Source organism: Vulpes vulpes, chromosome 6, assembly GCF_048418805.1.
Source record: "Vulpes vulpes isolate BD-2025 chromosome 6, VulVul3, whole genome shotgun sequence".
Lineage (NCBI taxonomy): Eukaryota > Metazoa > Chordata > Mammalia > Carnivora > Canidae > Vulpes > Vulpes vulpes.
In genome coordinates this window covers 72653933-72678253 of record NC_132785.1, presented here as the reverse complement: position 1 = coordinate 72678253, position 24321 = coordinate 72653933, and the positions used below count along the sequence as shown (strand labels likewise).

The following is a 24321-nucleotide window of genomic DNA, read 5'->3' as shown; positions in this document are numbered from 1 at the left end:
GAACATAATAGAAAATGTTGGTTAAGTTCCTTGATGAAAGAAGTTGCAAAAAAAGTAATGATAGAATCCCTAAAATCAAATGAACATAAAACAATTTCAATTCATCCCTTAACAGTCACTGATTACTGCGTGATTACTTTGTTGAATTCCTACCCTTCTGAGGCTCCTCTTTCAGCAGAGGAGACAGACCTTACTGTGGAGCAGAGCAGGATGTAGGCAGGTGTGAGATGCCTTTGGACTAAGATGAGAAGGTGACAGACAGTTCCAAGGAGAAAAAGACAAGCAAATCACCCTAGAGGTGATTTCTTAAACACTAACCATAACCCTGGTTGATCATATAAAAACTTTACATTCCTGTCTGAAATTTAAATTTGCATGTATTACTGATGTAATACATGTTAAATGAAGTTAACAGACACTGTAATGTTTTTACAAGCCCTCTGCAGCATTTTTAGTGGAGTCTTCTCAAGATATTTCCATTTCTGCCTTCCACCCCTGCCATTTTCTTTAATCTTTTACCATTTTCTCTGTGTAAATCTGAAGATTTGGGGGAGCAACAGTTAACTTTCCTTACAACTGCAAACCCTGCATTTACTTATGGGAGCCACATGTAAGTACAACAGAAGGGGAACAAAGGAGGGGGGTGGGTGGAGCCTCTGACTTGCATTTCACTCCTGCCTCTAGGAGTGGGAGAGCTGCTCCTTTGATTAAAGGAACCCTATTTCAAGGACTGAGACACATTATTCCTTGTTGCCACAGTGGGGAAACAGGCCGGCTTGCATTGAAGTTGGTTCCTAGTCATGTCTCTATAACCTTTTTGCACTTTTTCCTTCTCAAGATCCCATGGAAAGAAGACCACTTAGGCCTGTTCCACCTGGGAGAAGCCCAGCCATTCTGGTTTTTAAACATTTTCTCTCTCTCCCCACCCAACTCTTTCTTTCCCTCTCTTGGACAATCTCTCAAATGCGGCAGCTAGGCTCACGATCTGCCAAATCAGCCTGAGAAGTCTGAGTAGGCTGTGCTCTAGGCTTTGGGGCACATGTCCTGTTGTTACCTTAACTGTCTATCTCTTCTCACACTAACGGCTGCAGACTATAAACCATTTAAGTGTTAAGATCCAAGAATCTGTTTGGTCTTTGGTTTCAGATAGTTTAGAATGAATGAGCTTAGGTAAACGAATTTTCCTTAGGATCACATCTAACTAGAAATTTACATCAGAGTTTGGGGCCAATGCCCTGATTGTAAATCTGCCTTGCATTGCTGGTCATTAACCTGAGTGCGTGTTTGCCTCAGGGACCTGGAAGAGAGAAGTGGCTATGACAGGACAAGATTCACTGTACCTTGGTGTCCCTAGGCCAAAATCTCCATTAGCAGTAGCGTTCTTTACTAGAACCTCCATTTCATTAATAATAAAGTCAGCTTTTCAAGGGCTCTAGAAGCCACAGATTTTTTTGTTGTTGTTTTTACATCTGAACTTTGAATGAGTTGTTATAAAAGCACCCTTGTTCCACATGGTGCATTGTACCTGGATGAAAGGACTCATTTTAAAAGAACATCACCCATTCCCATCATGCCAGAATCTATTCTATGCCACAAAGACAGCATCAACTGCAACAGAAGGTAATAATCATATACTATACTCACAATCACAGCTCAGTATGATATTTTACCTGTGAGAGTCTTTTTACAAAACCTCTTTATAATATTTTTATTTCATAACTAATTTCTATGACACTATACCAAAATGCCCTTCTCTTTCCTCACTTCTCCACATTGTATCCTAAGATCAGTTTGATTCCAGATAATCAATCCATGAAGTAAAATCAGGAAAGAATGAAATCTGCCCCTGCGGATCAAACCTGCTATTCTGTTTTTCTTCCTGGTTGTTTCCTCATTACAAGGTACAGAACTCAGGCTCCAGGTGCTATAACCTTTCTCAGACTTCTGTCTAGAATGGACCTAAGTCCAGAGACCTTCCTTACCTTTAGTTGAACTAGGTGCACATCCACATGCTTGCTGTCTGAGTCCTGCTGGACTGAATAGGTTAGGTCCCGGACCCTCTCTGAGGTCATCCGGAGCCAGGTCTCAATTTCAGGTAAGTGGAGGACAATCTTCCAGTCAGCCCCTGTGTGCAATGGGGGTGGCTTTTCATACTGCTGGTCAGAATCCATATCCTTCATTGCCTCTTCTCCCTCACCCTGCTCCACAGTGGGCGTCAAGTTGATGGCCATGGGTGAAGCATCAGTAGCCATGGGATCCAGGTCCTGTGACCTCAGCGGGGAAAGTGTCACGCTCATGGTTAACATTGAGAAGTCTAAACCTTACTTCTTTCCAAAACAGCTGAAAGGCAAGAGGAAAGAAGAAAGCAGGAAAGAGTCAGACAAGATTGCCAAATAAAGAAATGATACTTCACAGAAGAAACAGGATTTCTAAATTAAGCCAGATTTCTAAATTAAGAAACCAAAGCCCATGGCAAAAACAGAAGGAGGTGTTGTGAGTTTCTATGTAGTAGCCCCAAGACCCAGCATATAATAGGGACACAAAACCATATGGTACTGCCTACCCCAGCATCCACTCTCTCCTCATTCTTTACTAATAAGATCCTGATTTTCAGCTGTGCATATTTCTGCCAAGAATTTAAAACTACATTTCCTATCTCCATGGCAGCTAGGTATGGCCATGTGACTAAGTTCTGACCAATGAGATGTAAGTGGAATTGTACAGAATGTTTGGGAGAGCTGTGTAAAGGGAGCTGATTTAATTAAGGAGAGGCCTTCTTTCTGCCCCTCTGTGTTTCCCCCTTCTTCTAGCCTGTAATGTGGACTTTACAGCTAGAGTTCCAGTTGTTTTCTCAGACCAGGAGATGCTTTTGGGTATGCCAGTAGAAGATGGTAGAGCAGGGTGGTCAGAACATGAATCCCACATGATAACAAGGAGCTACTGTATCAGTCCTAGACTATTGCCCTGAACTTCTTTTACTGAGAAAAAAACTATCTGGTTTTAGGCACTAGCATTTAGGGCTTTTCTACTACAAGCACCTAAGCATCATTTTGGCTATTACAACCAATACATTCAATCTATGGGCTAAGCAGAGGGGGAACATGTTCTAATTAACGGGAACACCATGCTGAATTCAAGAGAGGTTGCTCCTTTCTATAATATGTTAGATAAATAGACATCATGTAGTAGTAATTCCAAACCTATACTTTGCCAGAAAGTATAAATCATGGATTAGTATATACAGTATATTTAATTAATATTATTAATATTAATAACTATCAACTTAAATTACATTAATATTTGGTTATGTTGAAATTTTTAGGGGCCTCTGGAATCTCAAGAGTAATAATTTGGTCTTAAACATATAATGTTAAAATGTTAATTAAGGGGTGCCTGGATAGCTCAGTGGGTTAAGGAAGGGGCTGCCTTCAGTTCAGGTCATGATCCCTCAGCAACCTGCTCAGTGGGGGTCTGCTTCTCCTTTTCCTTCTGCCCCTCCCCCACTTGTGCTGTTTCTCTCACTCTCTCTTTCTCTCAAATAAGTAAATAAAATCTTTTTTAAAAATTACAAATAAATAAAATAAAATGTTAATTAAATATGTTTAAAATAACACAAGTATAGGGGCGCCTGGGTGACTCAGCTAGTTAAGCATATGCCTTCTGCTCAGGTCATGATCTCAGTGTCCTGGGATTGAGTCCTACATGGGACTTCCTGCTAAGCAGGTTGCCTGCTTCTCCCTCTCCCCCATGCTTGTGCTCTCTGTTGCTATCTCTGTCTCTCCCTCAAATAAATGAAATCTTTTTAAAAAGGAAAATAAGTGTAAGTCATGATAAAGTTGATAAGCTTAAGAATAAGCTTATTTGGGATGCATGGGTGGCTCAGCAGCTGAGCATCTGCTTTTGGCTCAGGTCGTGATCCCGGAGTCCTGGAATCAAGTCCCACATCAGGCTCCCTAGATGGAGCCTGCTTCTTCCTCTGCCTGTGTCTCTGCCTCTCTCTCTGCATCTCTCATGAATGAATAAATAAAATCTTAAAAAAAAAAAAAAGAATAAGCTCATTTACTAATGTAATGATCTAAGCTACATAATTACTTTTTATATTAGACCCAGTCTCATATAAAATAACAACTTTTAGGGTCTTGTTCTTTAAACATTTTACATAGACATTATTTTTAGTTTCAAGAGCAGATTCTTCTACCGAAGGTAATGGGTTTCTTTTATTAGACTTTTTCTGGTTCTACGTATTCTGGCTCCTTTCCCCAAAGATTAAAGGTGGCTGACCAAAATGTGAAATTAAATGTGATTGTCAGAAAATAGCCTGTATTAAAGAAATACAGAATCTAAATAAGAATCTAAAGAAGATTCTTAATATTCACTTAGTAACAACACCAAAATTATTTTATGTACAAAAATAGAGGTGGAAGGAAGCTCCCAATTTTACCAGGAACATGTAACTTTCCATACAGAAATGGGCACAGAGAATTAAGACTTACTGAACTGGCGAAAGACTTAAGAATAAATTATTATTATGACATATTATTTCAGAAGCCTTCCAATGCTGCAGTGTACATTTAATTTTTAAATGAAATGATTAGCAGGTTTATGGATGAATTTTTGAAAGCAAAGTCTTTTCAAAAATAAAGTATTATGTTATAAAGTAGGTTTATCACTTTGGTACCTGACTTAGAGAACAGTTTCAGGCTTCAATTCAACAGCTTTCTCAATTTGATTGCAAGAGGGAGGAATCCATACCCCACATTTTAAACCATCCTTGCATACATTTTTTAAAAATAATACTAGACTTGCCTATAAAAAAAAAAAAAACAATTAAGAGATATCAAAACTCCAGGAGTGATAAAATTCCAGGAAGAGTGACCTACCATACTACTTATTCACACCCCGGGCTCAGATAGGCTCTGGTTCTGATTTCCCAGAGCACTTTTAAATTTTTAATCACTGCCCTCTGGGGGATCTATTTAGAATCACAATCCCAGAGAAGGAATGTGATACACAAAAGTAAAGGTTTCCAATGGAAGGTTACAGAACTGGTGATAAATGAAGAAGACACTGGTGTCACAGTGGCTACTTCTTCTAAGAAACCAGATTCACCCAAATCAGAAAACTAAATACCAGGGTAGTGGACAATGAATGGTTTCAGCCACACCCACAATACCCACTCAGATACCTGACCCCAGATCCCTCCTCAGCACCCTGCACAACTGAACAATGATGCTCCATCATTGTGTTTTCTCTGAAACTTCTAAATCAACACAGGACCTTCGCTGGAATATACATCCTACTGTAAACTAAAGAACATACTAAAAAACTGGCTCAAAGCAATTTTTGTCCCACCATACACCATTTCCATATATACCATCAGGCTGTGCACAAAGCAGGCACAATACAGTTTTGTGTGGGGCAAGTGGCTCCAGATTTCTGAGTCTCAGTTTCTCCATATGTAAAATGACAAAACTGGACTAGATGATGAGTGAGATCCCATCTGACTATAAGGATCTGTGATTACCTAGTGTTATTTATCCAGAGACTTCAAAGCCATTGGAAGCATCCCGCCTATACTGAGAACTGTGTAGACATTGAGTGCTGGCCCTCCGTTTTACCAAAGTACATAAACACTATTAATAGATTTGTCCTACTTAATGGAACGAAATAAAGTATTACCATGCAAATGCCTTTTGTAAATCACTATTTACACATTATACGTTGCTAATTCCTCCCAGAGAAACAAACACAGCAGATTCTTTCCCCTTAGAGTTTGAAATTAAAGACAAGAGAGATGTTGAGGTTATGTATGTAGAGGACACACAGAAGAAAATAAAAGCATTAAATAAAAATGTAGCTAGTGTTCATCACACATGAGTAAGGAAAACTTACATTCAAGCTGCAGAGGAAAATTTTTCTGCATGTATAAAATTTCAACCTGGATGTGATGTTTCCATATTTAACTGATGAAACTATAAACAAGAGAATTTACATATCTCAGAGAAGTAAAGCAAAGTAGTGCTCTACTCAAGTTTTATTTCAATTTCTATTTTCCCTCATACACCTTTGCCATTGGGAAAAAAATATCTTATGTGTCATAATAGCATAGCAAGCCTGGGAAGAGGCATAAAATTGGTTAATTATCCATTTTCATGGAAAGTAATTACTATAAACATTTAATTTCCAATTCTGATAATTCACTTAATGTATCACCCATGGATAACCAATCTCTAGTTTTGATGATCACAAAATTACATCTGATGTCAAAGATAAATTTAGAACTTAAAGGAAAACTGCTTCACATTTTAGAGACCTATAGTAACAATCTTTGTGTATATTTTCCTGCCCCTATCATGACTACTTCCGTTTGCTTTCCCATCAAATTAATTGCTCCATTTGAATGCAAATAAAGGAAATTTGACACAAGTCTATTATATATTCTTCTAAATGCTATAAGTTTTGCATTCTTCTTTATAAGGCGTCTTGTGAAAAGATTCCTTTCCAGCCACAGAGAAATTTTCTTTTACAGCCAGCAGACAACTCTGATGATGCAAATGAAAGCAATGACCCCAATGTGTACAGGTGCCCACCCACTTACTCGGGATCCAAAAGTATGCGATAGAAGTAATCAACCAGCTTTTTGGAAACCAGTGTCCTCCCCTCCTCCCTCCCCCATCAAATGCTTATCTGTGGCCACCTTTCCAGCATTAGAGATAATACCACCTTTATCCCAGCTGCTGTTAAAAATAACATAAATCAAATCCTTTCCTTTCCACAAATCCAAAGAAGATTCAACATTTAAAGTACAAAACCCTGCAAGCAGTAAAGATTTTAAAGTTTTGTTTTTTTTTTAATTTGTGGGAGGGCTTTTCCCACCAGACTCTATTTATCATTCTACAGAAACAGAAGAAACATACCATGAATTGCTTACTAACAAAGATTGGTTCTGCTATCTTCCTGATGGTCCACAAGTCTTTAGTTGAAACCTGACCTTAGCAGAAGGTATTTGGCTTGAATAAGACAGATTTAAATCAGAGAGTGTTCTTCTACCAAGCTAGGAGACAAAAAAAAAAAAAAAAAAAAAAAAAAAATGCAACTACACAGCCATCAAAGCTGCCCACCTCTTTCTCTCTTCTCTTGTAATTTTCTCTCTTAAATAAAAGAATAGAAAAGCCAGAAATCTGCCAAATGTACTCACTGTAAATGCTTTGTCCCTAAAGTTCCTTCAGGATTAAGCGTCTGGCTCCTCCTTTTCCACCCCCCTTGGGTTCTCTTCCTGTGGCCAAATAAGATAAAAGCTGGTGTCAGGGCTGCTCCATGCCAGCAGGGCACTGTGAGTCTGTGGAGCACAGACTTCATATGCCCTTTGTAGCCTAAATCTCTTCCGAAGAGAAGGCTACTCCACTGTCCCTATTTGGAAGCTAATGTATAAGCTCCAGGCCTGTGCAGTTATAGTTAGGTCTTTTGCAAACAAGTAGTGATAAGTGCACAGAGAAAGAGGAGACAGTTGCCAAAACAAGGATCACTATGGAAAAGATTGTCTGGGTAGACAGAGCACATCCAGTCACAGTTCAAAAGAACTGTGTATTTTAAAAACTGAGCAATCCTAAAGCAGAAGAAATTAATAAATTTATAAATAAATAGGACTACATTAACATAACCAGCTGACAAGGCCAATCTGAAGGAAATAGGTTCAAGTTCCCTCTCTTTTCTTAGGAAGAAACTGTTCTTTCCAAGTAAGAACATCATTTCCAAGTTTGAGAGGCAGCTTACTATCTATGAAATAAACCCCAAACCCAAATACTTCCTCTCAATCTTTCTGTGCTCTGCTTACTCCCTAAAAAAAACAAGAGACCAAAGCACAATTCTAGCCAAATTAACAGATCTGCTTGCTACAAAGCACATGTTACAAAACTGAGATAGAGAAAATGTTAGGAATCACTAACATGTCCTTTTTCCCTCCATCTTCATTTCATTTCTTTTATATTCTCATAATCATTCTCCACATAACTTATTCATAAAGACAATGAATTTTGAAAGGAAAAAAAGGTTGACTGGAATGTTTTCATTTGTGTCTAAGATTAGTCCTCATGGTTTGATTGCATTAAGGAAAAAATAAACAAAGTTAAGAGGTGTACCCTGAATCTGATGCCAACATTCTAGAAGCAGGCTCTGTGAAAAAAACCCACAAAAACAAGATTAATAAATTGCTGAATTAAATCTCACAGCCTACCTAGATGGTTGAGGCTCCAATTCATCCTCTGGTTTTAAATCTTGCTGCCTGTGTATTTCCCTGGCCTCTTGTGAGGTCAGATGTTGGGAAGCTTTAAATGGCTCTAAGCTCTTAAAGAGGGGAGCCCAAGAGTTCCTAACAAGTGTTAAGTTAGATTTTTACTTGGGGGGAAAATAGAGAGTGGTTTTTGTAAGATGCTCCTAAGGAAGTTTCCATAATCATTGTCTCCTCTTTCTCCTCAGCTCTCTCCTTCTGGCTCCAAGTCGTCCAGCATTCACCTGGAGTAAAAAGGTTTAGTGAGATCACTGCCATAACCCCAGATTAGTCTCACTTTCTAATCTTCCTGCCACGACACAGCCTGCAAGCAGATATCCGTGAATAGGACTTCAAGTGAAAGGGAGGAGGGGGAGGGCCGACATCTAAATAGTGGAGCTCTGACAGATTTCTGCAATTAAAAAGATTTCCTTGGTGTTATCACTGATGTTTCCTCTCTTTTTTCCCCTTTAATATGTCCTTTGTGAATGGCTGTGTCCTCAGGCAGATGGTTGATTATACCCTGCTAATCCCACAAAGACCTCTCCCAGTCTCCCTTCAATCACCACTAACTCCCTCACCCAGAGCATAGGGTTTTCCGACAGCCATAACATACTTCATCCATCATCTTCCATCCTGGGCTTCTCTTCCTTCCCTTTACCCCACCCCCACCCCAGATTATTCAAATTCTTCTCCTGTGGATGGACACTCAGATTGACAGGCCTAGTCATCATACCTTCTGGGTTTTCTTTTCCCCACCACAGCAGTTGGTTCCTGTCACTCAGATCATTTGGCTGCATCAACTAGTTAGCTGCAAATGGTGCTCATGGTCATGAGAGTGTGACCTGGATTCAATGATGAGTGTTCATATTTCTTATTCCCATCCCAAGTTGCTAATAATCATCTTTAAGTATTGGGCAGCTACCTTTCTGTTGTTCAAGAAAACAGCTTGAGAAGAAATGGATTCTAAAACTCTAATACATAATCTATGCAATCGTTGCTCTTGCCAATGCTATTAACACAAAGAAAACAAGATTCATTTCAAATCAACTGACATTATTGAGAATCAATTTTATATAAGATATTATGTGTGTATATGACTCAACATATTTGCCCTCAAGGAAATTATAATAGAGACAATTTCCTTCCCTCCACTGCCCCCCCCCCACACACACACACACTGATACCTATTACACAAGCAGGATGTGAGCCACAAAAGCCCCATGAGGCTCCAGTGGATTGGGGTCAACTGGAGGAAAAATAAGGAGGAATATTTTCTGGTAAGGTAACATTGAGATAGGCTTGTAAAAACAGGTATGATTTAGATGAGCAAGGATAGAAAGGAAGTGGGGAAAGAATCAAAGCCTGGGGGAACATCTCAACACCAAGAAGTTGGGAAAATCAGCAAATAATTCGGCACTGAGGGGAAATGGGAGCTTGATGGTGAACAGGAACAGATAAGGCTATAAGATAAGTTGGGGATTTAAGAATGCTAAGAAGGTCATTCCATACCAAGGAGTTTGGACTGAATCCCACATGGAGCAAAAACTCTAAAAAGACTGTAAAAGAAGAGAAATTGGATTGCAGTTGTATTCTAAAATGGAAATCAATGCATGTTCTCTTACTTACCAAGAAAATGAAATGAGAAATTAGCATTATGAGAGGATCAACATCAACATCCTCTTTTCCAAGTAGATTTCATTAATATAAAACGTAACCTTAAAAACCTCTTTCTAGTCCAAAAAAAAAAAAAAAAAAAAAAAAAAACGGAGAGAGGGAGAGAGGGAGAGAGACAGGGAGCCTACAAATCTGACGTTTAGATCAGAGTGATAAAAGGAGTTCTGTGCACTGTCCTTCCTACTCCATTAAATATAAAAGAATTCTCCATTTTTAGTTCTCCATTAAACCTAGTATCATAGATTTAAAATGGAAAATTTTTAGGGATTATTTAATGCAATATTGTTACTTTGCTTTCTGTTCTAAAATTATTTTTAAATTAATTAAAAACTAATATATATTAATTCAAACATTGTAAAAATAGACAACATTGAAGTTAAAAGGTTCTCTTCTATTCCTATATTTTCATCCTCAGTCAATAAGTGATAAGAGGCTACTTATCTTTTGTGACTTCATTATGTAAAGTAGAAAGGAAATGAGCCCTAAGCCCTATTTTTCTAAAGATTCCGAAGCCTAAATTAATTGGTCTGTTTTAATGCACCAATATACAATTGTTTGCCAACTCAGTGTTTATTTACCTGGTGCTAATAGGTATTCTAGAAGAAGTTGCTACTGACAAACAAAATGAGAGTGCTGGGTGACTTTTGAGTAGAGATAGCATACTGAATATATGAATCTAATTTTGCTTTCTCTAGAAATCCCACTAATACAACTGCAGAGGATTTTTTCTTTTTTTAATCTAAACACTCAAGAATGGGAGGAAAAAGTTTTGGAAACTGAAAATTAGATGAACAAGTGATAAATACCTCAGCTGACTCAAGAAAGCTAAATCCAGGGGTGCCTGGGGGGCTCAAGTGAGTTAAGTGTCTGCCTTTAGCTCAGGTCTTGATCTCAGGGTCTTGGAATGGAGCCCCATGTCAGGCTCCCCGCTCTCCTCCTCCTCCTCCCCACTTTGCTCCTCTTCCTCTCCCTTTGCCCTTGCCCTTCCCCCTCCCCTGCTTCTGTTCCCTCTCTCTCAAATGAATAAATAACATCTTTAAAAAAAAAAAAAAAAAAAAGGAAAGAAAGAAAGCTAAATCCTAAACCAGCAGAGCAGAGAACAAAGAATCAACCTAATTTTACTTCAGAATCTTTAAGCATTTTAGAATTGATAGAATCAGGTACCTCTAGAAATGGAGATGGAAGAGTGTAGAGCCAAGAATGAACTTTACAAAAAGAAAAATCTGACCTTTGTCCTGATTCCTAGGAGATAACCTCTATATCTTTGAATAGTCCAAATGTCAGGAGTATTTTTGTTATTTATTATGGGCCTCTCAGACCACCCCTGAGAGTTTATTCTAACAAGGTGACTCAAGATGAGGCTAGCCAGACAGAAAAATCAACCATGCAATTAGAGGGCTTGGACTTTGGGCAACCACCAGGGCAATCATTTAATCAATCATACCTAAGAAATGAAGCCCCAGGAAAAACTACAGACATTGAAGCTCAAGCAAACTTCCCAAGTTGGCAATACTCCATGATTATTGTCACATATCAATGACAGGAGGGCAATATATCCCTACGGATGTGAATACTTTGTGGTTGGAATCTTCTCAGTCCCAGATTCCACCCTATATGTTTCCTCCTTTGGCTGGTTCTGATTTGCATTCTGTTACTATAATAAAACTATAATCACAAGTATAATGCTTTCCTGAGTTCTGTGAGTTGATAGATCAAATTAGCAAATCCAAAGGAGTCTATAAGGACCCTCAAATTTATAATAATCTGGTTTGAAGTGAGGATACACTGAGGACCCTTGAATTTGCAGCTGGTATCAGAAGCCTGGGGCATACTTGGCAGCCTTGGAGGACTGCGCCCTTAACCTTGAGTTTGGCCTAACTCTGTCTGGGTAAAGGGGCAATAACACATTGAGACTAACTCTGATTGAACAATGTTTAAAAATAAGTTAGAACTCTAAATCTTTCCTTACTCTGTGTTGCTGGGTGGTTGCTCCTACCCCCAATTCTGGCAGAAGACTGTATTCTCCAAAAAGGATCAATTAAAAGGTCTCTGGACTTGGGGACAGTGATAAGTTGAAGACAGAAGTACCTTGAAAATGGTGGACTGAGTTAACATACCAATCTGCATGCTGATCTCTCCCTTCCTGCCAGTCTCTCCCAACTTGATTCTCCAAAGTCTTTACTCTCCAGTCAAGAGATGAGAGATCCCCTCTCCAAGAGATCTGATCAGTCCAAGAAGACAAGATAATAAAACTAGCACATCCAGATCACCCTACAGTGACATTCACAGTCAATAGGCCTGTCCATATATGCAGAGCAGAGTTCATTCAGCATTCTGGTCTCCTACTCCTAAATATGATCAGGCACTCAAGGATTATTAGCACAGATTTAGAGAAAGCCTTAATATGGATACAGGCCCAAAGTAAGCAACAAAAAAACCTCAACCTGGAGGAAACAGGTTATGCAGGGAGATGACTTAACTGAAAGAGAAAGATTATCAGAGATAAGATACTGTAACCATAAAACAAGAATAGAATGTTATTTTTAAAAGAAATATTTTTGGAACAAAAAAGAACTTTGGAAAAATAAAAACATGACAGCATAAGGGGAAATCTCAATACAATGGCTGAAAATAAAGTTGAGAAAATCTCACACAAAGTAAAGCAAAAAGATAAATAGAAATTAGGAAAGAAAAGGTAAGACAATTAGTAACCAATCTAGGAGACCCAACATTTAGAGAACAGGAGTTCCAGAATGCAAAAAGAAAGAGAAAGGATAAAATCATCAATGAAATCTTTTAAGAAACAGAAAGACAAGAGTTTCTAGATTAAAAAGACCCACCAAGTGTATGCAAATAGACAAACACTAAGGTACTTTATTTGGAATCTCAGAATATTAGGGAAAATGAAATCTGGGTTAGAGATAAAGGCATATACAAGGAATCATAAATTATACTGCCTTGGATTTCTCAACAGCAACTCTGATATTGTGACTTATAATAAGAAATATATTTTGATCTATGCCTTCATTTCTGGCAGAGAGCTCCTAACACTTGGAATTTCCTAAGCACAAAGCAAGGGGAACATCTTTTGTTATAGCAGTTGGTCTTTTGTCCTTGGTTCCCAAAATAGTACCAGAGCCATAAAGGTGAAAAGAGTGTCCTGCTATTCAACAACTCCCTTTCAAATTTATGTTAATGAGGGGACTTTTGGAAAGCCTTTAAGGATGAGGCTGCTTGCCAGAGGAACCAATCTTGATTAAAGGGTTAGAACTTTCAGTCCCACCCCTGAATCAGGGGAAAGAAGATAAGGGCTGGAAGTTGAGTCAATCACCAATGATCAGTAATTTAATCAATCATTTCTAAGTAATGAAGCCTCCATAAAAACCCAAAAGGATGAGGTTCAGAGGGCCTACACAGATTGGTGAACAAAAACACATCCGCAGAGACAGAAGCTCTTGTGCTTAGGACCCTTGGGGACCTTGCCCTATGTATCTCTTTATCTGCTGTCATTCGTATTGTTTAATATCTTTTGTATTAAACTGGTAATCTAGTAAGTAAACTGTTTTCCTGCATTCTGTGACTGGGTATAGAAAATTAAGAAAACCTGAAAAGGAGCTGGCAGGAACCTGAGAAGGGGGTTGAATTATAGCCAGTCAGATACACTGGTAACAACCTAGACTTGCACTTGGCATCTGAAGTGGGTGGAAGGAGACAGTTTTGTGGAATTGATCCCTTAACCTGTAGGATCTGACACTATCTTCAAGTAGATAATGTCAGGATTGAGTTAAATTATAGGATAGCCAGTTGTTAGCATAATTTCTTGGTGTGGTAAAAACCACCACCACACATTTAGTGATCATAAATGCCAGTAGTGGAGTACTGAAAATAGAGGAGACACACAAGAGTGTGTTGTTCCATAGCAACAACATTGGAAGCTAGAAGACAACTGTTTTCCTTAAGAAGGAAAAAGAATTATAGCATATAGAGGTAAGACCTAAAGACTAAAGACTCTTGATCTGAGTCACCTTGGGTGTAGAGCCTACTTTAAAAAAAAAAAAAAGTTAAGAATTATAGCATAGACTTGTGTACCAAAAATAGCATAGCATAGACTTGTGTACCAAAAATATGCATTGATAAACAGTCCAATTGTGAGGATAGAATAAAGATATTTTTAGATATTTAAGCTCACAAAAAGCACATACTCTCTTTGTGTGCTCTCACATACTCTTCTCAAAAGATATCAGTGTCTCTAGATACTCTATCAAAACAAAGGAAACCCAGAAAGAGGAAGTCATGGGAAACAGAAAACAGGAGACCTAGCACTCCATGGTTGATGAAGAAGGGAAATCTCAAGATGGCAGCTGTGTACCAGACAAGGAAGGAAAACAGTCCAGAATGGGACAGACTGAAGACTTTCTGAAGACTTTCAGAAAGACTGCTCAAACAAGTGACATTGAGAGAAAACATGATGTAAATGCACATACATAGCTACAAGAGATTTACTCAACTAGTAGAGAACTAAGGGTTGAATTAGAGATAAACACATAAAAAACTAAATGAATAATAATTACAAACTCCAGAAAAACATTTAAAAGTGTATAAAAATAGAACAAGAATCATATTACTCTATGCCAGGTTAGCTAAAAATCACATTTATATAATCTTAATAATACAAACACTAAATGTTGATATAATCCAAATCACAATATAATTTTACAGGAAGAATGAGAGGGTGGGAATTGTAAGAGTGCACACACATATTCACATGCACACTTGTAAGAGAGTGATAGATGGGATGGGGGGCAAGCTAAATAAATTCTCATCTATCACAATGAGAAATCAACAATGATGAGAGAAAAAACACATTTGCATGGAACCTTGAAAAATCCTGAATATCTAAAGCAATCTTAAGAAAGAATAACAAACCTGGAGGTATCACACTCTCAAATTTCAAAATATATTATAGAGCTGTAGTAATCAAAACAGCATGGTTCTGGCACAGAAAGAGACACATAGATCAATGGCACAGATCAGAGAGAGTCCAGAAATAAACCCACACTTTTATGGTCAATTAATCTACAACTAAGGAGGCAAGAATATACAATGGGGAAAACACAGTCTCTTCAACAGATGGTGTTGGGAAAACTGGATAACTACATACAAAACAATGAAACTGGACCACTTAATTTTGTGGAGGCCGAGAAAAATTAAGGCCATCCCACCTAAAGTTTAGCATTAGCACAAGTACAGCCATCTTTGGCCCCTGTGAATAAGAGCTGAACTTTATGGGAAAAACTGCAGAATGTCCTCAATGTCCTTGGCAGGGAATCCCATATCAGAAAGACAACAGAGCTCAGAATTGCCCTCAGCAAAGAATCCCATATCAGAAAGACAACAGAGCTCACCCCGTGGTAGAAATTCCCATATTAGAATGAGAACAGAGCTCAATACCCTTGAAAGCCCCATATCAGAATGTAAACAGAACTTGAGAAATTCCTCCAGCCCTTCTGAAAAATCCCCTAGACCAACCTATAAAAAACTCAGCTGTGACCCACTTCAGGGTCCAAGTCCCTGCTCCGCTGTGTCCAGTATACTTGGACCCAAGCTCGAGCTTGTAAATAAACTCTCGAGCGCTTGCATCGGTGTCGGCTCCTTGGTGGTTTCTCGGATTCGCAATCTTGGGCACAACAATTTAACCATACACAAAAATAAACTCAAAATGGATTAAAGACCTAAATGTGAGACCTAAAACCATACAATTTCTAGGAGAAAATATAGTCAGTAATTTCTTTGACATCAGCCATAGAAACATTTTTCTAGATACATCTGCTCTGGCAAGGAAAACAAAAAACAAAAATACTACTGGGACCACACTGAAATAAAAAGGTTTTATATATCAAAGGAAAGAGAGACTATATCTGCAAATGATAATCTGATAAGGAGTTAATATCCAAAACATATTAAGAACTTATACAACTCAACACCAAAAAGCCCCAAATAATCCAATTAAAAACTGGGCAGAGGACCTGACTAGACATTTTTGCAAAGAAGACATACAGATGCTCAATATCACTAATCATCAAGAAAATGTAAATTAAAACCACAATGTGATATTACCTCACATCTGTCACAATGGCTAAAATACAAAACACAAGAAATAACAAGTGGTGGTGAGGATATGGAGAAAAAGGAACCTTCCTGCACTGTTAGTGGGAATGCACACTGGTGCAGCCACTGTGGAAATCGGTATGGAGGTTAAGTTAAAAATAGAATTATCATATGATCCAGTAATTCCAATACTGAGTAGTTACTCAAAGAAAACAAAAATATTAATTCAAAAAAATATATGTATCCCCTGTTCATTGCAGCATTATTTACCATAGCCAAGATATGAAAGGAATCCAAGTGTCCAAAAACAGATGAATGGATAAATAAGTGGGGAGTGTGTGTGTGCCTGAGTGTGTAACAGAATATTACTCAACTGTAAAAAAAAAGAAAGAAAGAAAGAAAGAAAGAAAGAAAGAAAGAAAGAAAGAAAGAAAAGAAAAGTAATGACATCTTGCCATTTGCAGCAACATGAATGGACCTAGAGGATATAACACTACGTGAAAGAATTCAGTCAGAGAAAGATAAGTACAATACGATTTCACTCATATGTGTAATTTAAGAAACAAAACAAATGAACAAACAAAGAAAAAAGAGACAAACAAAAAAGCAGACTTCTTTTTAGAGAGAAAGGGAGAGAGGCAGAGGAAGGGGCAGAGAGAGAATTTTAAGCAAGCTCTACACCCAGAATGGAGCCTGACTCCCAGCTCCATCTCAATCCTGAGATCATGACCTGAGCCAAAATCAAGAATCAGACACTTAACTGACTGAACCACTCAGGTGCTCCAAAAAGCAGACTCTTAAACAGAGAACAAACTAGTAGTTAGCCAGGGGGGGGGGGGGGGGGGGGGGAGGGCAGATAGGTGAAATAGCTAAAGGAGATTAAGAGTACACTTATCTTGATGAGCACTGAGAAATACACAGAATTATTGAATCATTATATTATACATCTGAAACTAATATTACACTGTATGTTAACCATACTTGAATTTAAAAAGAGAAAAAGTACTCAGGAAGTAGCCATACCATTCAATTGTTTCAAGACAGAGGTCAGTACCAAAAAAATCAGTTAAAAGATGAAAAGTGGTTATCTCTGGAGAACAGAACATGGAAAAGAAGAAAGTCTAGCGACTGCTGTTTATCTTAAATCTCAGAACTACTTGACTCTTAACTATTTGTATGCAAACATAAAACTTAAAAATATCTAGACTAAAAAATAAAACAGTTTCCTAGTTGCAGGACAGGGCTTTAGTACTTTCAAGCACACTGAGCATCAATATATAGGGGTGCATTAATTCCCAAACTTATTTGATTATTAAAATTATTATTTTGTGTATTTTGGTAGAGAATGTCACAAGATTGGGTGGGGGACTTGATTAAAATACTAGGTTTAAAATTGTGCCTACCCATCTCTTAAAACATCGTAGCTTTTTAACACAACTGGCTTATTATGACTCAGTTCAATAAGATTGTATTTGATTCATTCAAATAATCCCTTTAAGAAAGAGCTGCTTCCTGTGAACTAAATCTGATCTCATGATCAAAGCCACAGGTGATTAAATGATCAGGTTGACAGTGAGGTTATTTTATTATTTGTTCCACAAGTAGATATATTCTAAAGTGAACAACTATTATTTTTGAAGACAACTGAATCAGAGTGAAATACCAAATAATGAATTTAAGCCAAGTCTTTCAACTAATATTACATTTGTTTTTGCTCTTCATGCTGCAACATGAGAGCACATCAAATAACTACCCATACTGCTGTTCTTCCATAAACAGAAAGCATTTTACGGGTGATGAACTCCCACAAAGACCAGGATTTTCAAAAGCATTATTTCCTACTCACCCTAACTTCCCAGACATGCAAAAAGGATTTTCTTTACAAGTTCTGATGTCAGATTAAAAAATACTAATGGAGCACGGCAAAAGCTCTTAATATCCAAAGATCTGATGTGATCAGAGATTTTCCATCTGGATGTCCTTTATTACAAAAAGAATAATTAAGGTTTGGTACTATGTCTGCTTTTCAAAGAAACAATTTCAACAAGGTAGAATTTATTTTTTCAAATATATTAGAATAGTTTTGCTTAAAATGCAACATATCCATTAAATACTGTCCAGCATTTCTGCCCAATCAGCCATCTAAATTGAAGGTGAGTGTCCTATAAAATATGACTTGTTCTGACATGAATTAATGTTTTGAAAAATAATTCCTAGAACAAATGAAAGTTGTATATCATGGACCTTCAAAGAAAAATAAAATACATATTTTCTAGTGAAAAGTAGAGAGGTAGTATAAGCTCATAAATATTTTTGTGCTGTGTACTCCAGTAGACAATAAAAGGATGGAGCATGAACTATTTTAAGCATAAATTCACCTTCATTGAGTTTTTGTCTTTCTCCTAATAAATTATTTATTCTCTTGCTTAATGAAATAAATAGCAATAATAGAAAATGCTAAGTAAAGGCCAATGACTTAAAAGCCTCTAAAAAGAACCCAGCAGATCCTTTATCAACTCTAGAAAATTATTTATAAACTAAATATTACAAGATATTTTTGCCGGATCTTCCTTTCAGCAAAGACAGAAAAAAAAATTTAATTTAGGGCACCCCTCTAAATCACAAGAGTACAAAGGGCAAAATGTTGAACATTGTAAACAGACTAACCCATACACTCTCCCCTCTACCACTAGAGAGCTCAAGCCCGAGCTGAAAGTTAAACCCTCCAGCCATTTGATTTTAACACTCACCACTCCCCGAGTCTAGCAGTGGTGTGGAAGAAAAGGAGCAGCAGGTTCCCAGAAAGGTCATCATTTTCGAGCCTTTCACTTCCTGGCCCTACTTAGGTAAGTCTTCAATGAGCTCTATCATCCACGCACATAAGCACCTCACTTCCATCCAAGAGCAATTCAGATTCTTGAAAGCTATCTCCTAGGCCTTTTATTCTTATTTTCCTATCTTTCTTTGTTAGCAACAGTTAACAACTGATGTGACACTCAGAAACCACTGGTCCTTCTCCAATAGACTCTAGAAATCATCCATTTATAATCTTTCAAATATATCATACATCACATGACACAGCTAGTTTTGGCCTCACTTAGTCATTTGCAGCCAAATACAAATGAATCTCAGACAAATTCTGCTTGTCATAGCTTCTATTCACTGTGGCCTTTGCCCTGATCCTGTCATTGTTAATAGTTCTGTATGACTCAAACACTGATTTGGATACTCAGGGTCCTTTGAATGAGTTTCTTCAGTAAGAAATGTTACTTTTGCCTGAAAACAAACAATCCAGAATATTTTATTAACATGAAGATGATTCAATTATTAAAATAAGAGCATTTGGAATGGCCCTTTAATTAGGCTGGAGTCTAAAAGGTGAGAGTTGCCTTTTTTTTTTTTTTTTTAGATTTTATTTATTTATTTGGGAGAGAGAGAGAGTGCACAAGCAGGGGAGGAGGAGAGCAAGCTAACTCCATACTGAGTGGGGAGTCCAACTCGGGTTTCAGTCCCAGGACCCTGAGATCATGACCTGAGCTGAAGTCAGACACTTAACCAACTGAGCCACCCAGGCACCCTAGTTTTTTGTTTTATGTTTTTTTTGACATGTAAAAACAGAAACAGCTGACAGAATATGATTTCTTTTTCTACCAAAATGTGCAAAATAATATGCAAATTTAAAAGAAAACAGATTTGAACAGATTCATAAGGAGGTAGAAGAAGTATATCAGCCTGACAGTTTTATGTACACTATAGTTTAAGAAAAAAATGTATTTAATGAACATCTCACTTTGTTTGACATTTTCCTGGGTAGGCTAGAAAACAAGTTAGTCAACACTCATTGACTGCCTCCCCAACCCTCCAGGAACTTCATATCCAGGAGAGGAAGAACTAGCAGCTTCTATGTATACTTAATTCTCAAGTGAACTTTAAGGAGAAACAAGCTGGAGAAGATTGATCTTGAACATAAAGAGTAAGTCTCTGTACTTTCCTTTGCCATTTTTGTCTTTGTTTCCCCAGCTCTACTGAGACATAATTGACACGTGACATTGTGTAAGCTTCAAGTGTACATGCTGATTTGATACACACAATGATCACCACAATAAGGTTAGCTGACATATCCATCAGCTTGTATAATTACAATTTTTTGCATGTGGTGAGAACATCTTAGCAACTTTTAACATACAATATTTTTTTTTTAAGATTTTATTTATTCATGAGAGACACAGAGAGAGAGGGATTGAGGCAGAGACACAGGCAGAGGGAGAAACAGGCTCCATGCAAGGAGCCCGACGTGGGACTCGATCCCAGGTCCCCAGGATCATACCGTGGGCTGCAGGCGGTGCTAAACCGCTGCGCCACTGGGGCTGCCCCTTAACATACAATATTGTTAACTATAGCCCCTATGCTGTACATTAGCTCCCTAGAGTTTATTCATCATATAATCTGAAGTTTGTACCCTTTGACCAACATCTCCTCATTTTCCTTACCCTTAGCTCATAACAACCACCATTCTATTTTGTTTCTATGAATTTGGCTTTATTTTAGATTCCATATATGGGTGATATCATATAGTAATTGTCTTCTCTGTCTGACTCATTTTACTTCACCTGCAAGGTCTATTCATGTCATAAATGGCAGAATTTTCTTCCTTTTTATGGATACATTATAGACATATCACCTTTTCTTTATCCATTCATCTATTGATGAACACTTAGGGTTTTTTCCATATTGTGGCTATTGTGAATAATGCTGCAAAAAACATGGGGATTCAGATATATCTTCAAGATAATGATTTCAGGGACCTGGTGGCTCAGTCAGTTGGGTGTCTGACTCTTGATTTCAGTTCAGGTCATGATCTCAGGATTGAGCCCTGCATCAAGCTCCATGCTCAGCACATGTTCTGCTCGTCCCTCTCGCTCTACTCTTCACCCTGGGCTCACTCACTCTCACTCTCTTTCTCTCTCAAATAAATAAATGAATAAAATCTTGAAAAAAAAAAAAGATAATGATTTCATTTCCTTTGGATATATACCCAGAAGTGAGATAGCTGGATCATACAGTAGTTCTATTTTCAATTTGTTTTTGTTTTTATTTATTTGTTTAGGTAATCTCTGCACCCAATGTGGGGCTTGAGTTCATAATACCAAGATCAAGAGTTGCATGCTGTTCTGACTGAGCCAGGTTGGTGCCCCTATTTTTAATTTTTTGGGAAACCTCCATATTGTTTTCCATAGTGGCTGCACCAATTTACATTCCCACTCACAGAGAACATGGGTTCCCTTTTCTCCATATCCTCATCAATACCTGTTATTTCTCATCTGTTTTACGAATAGTCCTTCTAACAGATGTGAGATGATGTCTCATCACAGTTTTGATTTGCATTCCCTGATGATTAGTTATGTGAGGCACCATTTCATATGCCTGTTGGCTATTTGTGTATCTTCTTTGAAGATTTTAGTTAGTTCGTTATTTGAGAAAAAGAGAGAGAGAGAGAGAGAGAGAGAGAGAGCATGCAAGGGAGTGGGAGCAGAGGGAGAGGGAGAAAATCTCAAGCCAACTCCACGCTGAGCACAAAGCCCAATGTGGGACTCCATCTCATTACCCTGCAATTGTGACCTGAGCTAAAGCCAAGTCGAATGCTCAACCAAAGAGCCACCCAGGTACCCCATCTTCTTTGGAAAAAAATGTATATTTGAGTCCTCTGCCCATTTTTAATTGGATTATTTGCTTACTGTTCACTTGTATGAGTTGCTTACATATTTTGAATACTAACTCCTTATTTGACACATAGTTTGAAAATATTTTCTCCCAAATCATACATTGCAAAGAATATTTCCCCACTGAATATTTTTGGATTACTGGTCAAATATTAGTTGCCTCTATATGCATGGTTTTATCTCTGAGCTCTCTATTCTATTTTATTCCATGTGGTCTATGTGTCTGTTTTTATGTCAGTATCAGGCTGTTTTTATTACTATAGCTTTGCAGTATAGTTTGAATTTGGGAAGTGTAATGCCTCCAGCTTTGTTCTTTCTCAAGATTGCTTTAGCTATTATTCAAGGGTCTCTTCATACAAATTTTAGGATAGTTTTTTCTATTGTGAAAAATACCATTGGACTTTTTTTTTAAGATTTTATTTATTTATTAATGAGAGACACAGAGAAGAAGAGAGGCAGAGACACAGGCAGAGGGAGAAGCAGGCTTCATTCAGGGAGCCTGACGTGGGACTCAATCCCGGGTCTCCAGGATCTTGCCCTGGGCTGAAGGTGGCGCTAAACCACTGAGCCACCCGGGCTGCCCACCATTGGACTTTTGATAGAAGTCATATTAAATCTATAGAAAGCTTTGTATATTTTAACAATACTAATTCTTCCAATCCACAAACCCAATTTATTTTCATTTATTCTTGTCTTCTTTCATTTCTTTCATCAGTGTCTTCTTGTTTTCAGTGTACAGTTCGTTCATCTCCTTGGTTAAATTTATTCCTAAGTATTTTATCACTTTGGATACTATTGTAAATGATACAATTTTTTAATTTCTCTTCCAAATATTTTGTTAACAAATAGAAATGCAATTGATTTCTGTATGTTGATTTTGTATTCTGCAACTTTATTAAATCCATGTATTCTAACAATTTTGGGGTGGAATCTTTAGGATTTTCTATATATAAGATCATGTCATCTGCAGAGATGATTTTACTTACTCCTTTCTGATTTGGATGCCTTTATATCCTTTCTTGCCTAACTTTTTGGCTGTGACTTCCAGTACCAAGTTGAATAGGCGCGGTAAGAGTCAGCACCCTCGTCTTGTTCCTGATTTTAGAAGAAAAGCTTTCAGCCTTTGACCAGTGAGTATGATGTTAGCTGTGGGTTTGTCATCTATGGCCACCATGGTAGGTCCCTTGTATGCTCAGTTTGAGAGCTTTTATCATGATAGGATATTGAATTTTTTCAAATGCTATTTCTATATCTATTGAGAGGATCATATGATTATTTTTTATTCTATTAATGTGATATATATGTTTATTGATTTATGTATGTTGAACTATCCTTGTATCCCAATGATAAATCTCACATGATCATAGTATATGATCATTTTATTTTTTTTAAAGATTTTATCTATTTATTCATGAGAGACAGAGATTGAGAGAGAGGCAGAGACACAGGCAGAGGGAGAAGCAGGCTCCATGCAGGGAGCCCGACATGGGACTCGATCCGAGGTCTCTGGGATCAGGCCCTGGGATGAAGGCAGCGCTAAACCACTGAGCCACCTAGGCTGCCCTGATCATTTTAATGTACTGTTGAATTTGGTTTGTTAATATTTTGTTGAGAATTTTTATATCTACACTCATCAGGGATATTGGCCTTAAGTTTTCTTTTCTTGTAGTGTCCTTATGTGGTGTTGGTATCAAGGTAATGCTGGCATCATAAAATGAATTTGGAAGTGTTCCCTCCTCTTCTATTTTTTTGGAAGCATTTGAGAAGTTATGTTAATTCTTTAAATGTTTAGTAGAACTTGCCATTGAAACCATCTGGTCCTGGGCTTTCCTTTGTTGAGAAGTTTTTGATGATTGCTTCAGTCTCCTAGGTCATTACTGGTCTGTTCAAATTTTGTTTCTTTCTAATTCAGTCTTGGTAGGTTGTATGTTTCTGGGAATTTATCCATGTCTTTTAGGTTATCCAATGCACTGGCATAATATTTCCACAATAGCCTCTTTCAATACTTTGTATTCCCGTAGCATTAGTTGTAATGCCTCCTCTTCCATTTCTAATCTTGTTTGAGTCCTCTCTCTCTCTCTCTCTCTCTCTTAGTTAGTCTAGCTAAAGTTTTACTAATTTTGTTATCTATTCAAAAACCAACTTTTAAGGCAACCCGGGTAGCTGAATGGTTTAGCGCTGCCTTCAGTCCAGGGCATGATCTTGGAGACCCAGGATTGAGTCCCACATCAGGCTCCCTGCATGGAGCCTGCTTCTCCCTCTGCCCTTGTCTCTGCCTCTCTCTCTCTCTCTCTCATGAATAAATAAATAAAATCTTTAAAAAAAACCTTTTAGTTTCATTGATTGTTTTTCCTACTCTCTTTTTAGTTTCTATTTCATTTATTTCTCCTTTGATCTTTTATTTCCTTTTTTCTGCTAATTTGGGGCTTAGTTTGTTCTTTTTTTCTAATTCCTCAAGGTATAAAGCTCAGCTATATTTTGAGATTTTTTTTCTCAATGTAGTCATTTATCACTATAAAACTCCCTCTTGGGGATCCCTGGGTGGCTCAG

The 24321-nt window shown here is 37.7% G+C and overlaps 1 protein-coding gene across 6 annotated transcripts in view; it reads right to left on the bottom strand.

Moving 5' to 3' along the window:
- Nucleotides 1–24321, bottom strand: part of AKAP6 (A-kinase anchoring protein 6) — a 571491-nt gene that overhangs the window by 362291 nt on the left and 184879 nt on the right. For 2 of the 6 annotated variants that reach the window (XM_072761386.1, XM_026007685.2), the window contains one exon: nt 1983–2340. In XM_072761386.1, coding sequence (XP_072617487.1) covers nt 1983–2306 — 324 coding nt within the window. In that variant the 5' untranslated portion in view covers nt 2307–2340. Of the gene's footprint in view, nt 1–1982; nt 2341–6917; nt 7583–8233; nt 8513–24321 lie in introns of those variants that run through there. The other 4 variants (XM_072761389.1, XM_072761385.1, XM_072761387.1 and 1 more) reach the window with 4 other exon arrangements.